Raw genomic sequence first — 511 nt, 5'->3', positions numbered from 1 at the left:
GGGCTTGCATGCATGAAGGCTCTCTGGTTTGCACAGAGGGTTTGGGGCTTGCATGCACAGAAGGTTTCTGGTTTGCTCGGGAGATTTAGGGCTTCCATGCACAAAGGTTTTGGAGCTCTGCAAACACCACCCCTGCTGATTTCCGCCCCCGCAGGCCCCGTCTGCCCCCCGAACCAGCACTACGAGCTCTGCGGCCCAGCCTGCCCGGCCACGTGCCGGGGCCAAGCAGAAGCGGAGGAATGTGAGGAAGCCGCGCCCTGCACCGAAGGCTGCTTCTGCAACGAGGGCTTCTTGCTGAGCGGCGACCACTGCGTCCCCCTGGCCCAGTGTGGCTGCTTGCACGAGGGTCGCTACTACAGGCTGGGCGAGAAGTTTTTCACCTGCCCTCATTGCAGCGAGCGTTGCACTTGCAAAGCAGCCGGGGTGGTGGAGTGCCAGCCGGAAGGTTGCGCGGCGGGCGCGGTGTGCACAGTGCAGGACGGGGGGCGAGGCTGCGCCCGCCACGAGCGCG

At 65.0% G+C, this 511-nt stretch overlaps 1 protein-coding gene across 1 annotated transcript in view; it reads left to right on the top strand.

Moving 5' to 3' along the window:
• LOC103926307 (IgGFc-binding protein-like) overlaps window positions 1-511 on the top strand; it is a 36,054-nt gene that overhangs the window by 17,791 nt on the left and 17,752 nt on the right. The window contains exon 16 of the mRNA XM_009335171.1: window positions 155-445. Within this exon, the coding sequence (XP_009333446.1) occupies window positions 155-445 (291 nt within the window). The remainder of the gene's footprint in view (window positions 1-154; window positions 446-511) is intronic.

The sequence above is a fragment of the Pygoscelis adeliae genome, unplaced genomic scaffold (genome assembly GCF_000699105.1).
Source record: "Pygoscelis adeliae isolate BGI_AS28 unplaced genomic scaffold, ASM69910v1 Scaffold70, whole genome shotgun sequence".
NCBI classification, from domain to species: domain Eukaryota; kingdom Metazoa; phylum Chordata; class Aves; order Sphenisciformes; family Spheniscidae; genus Pygoscelis; species Pygoscelis adeliae.
Note: the sequence above shows the minus strand (reverse complement) of the source record. Positions and strands in the feature narration are given on the sequence as shown.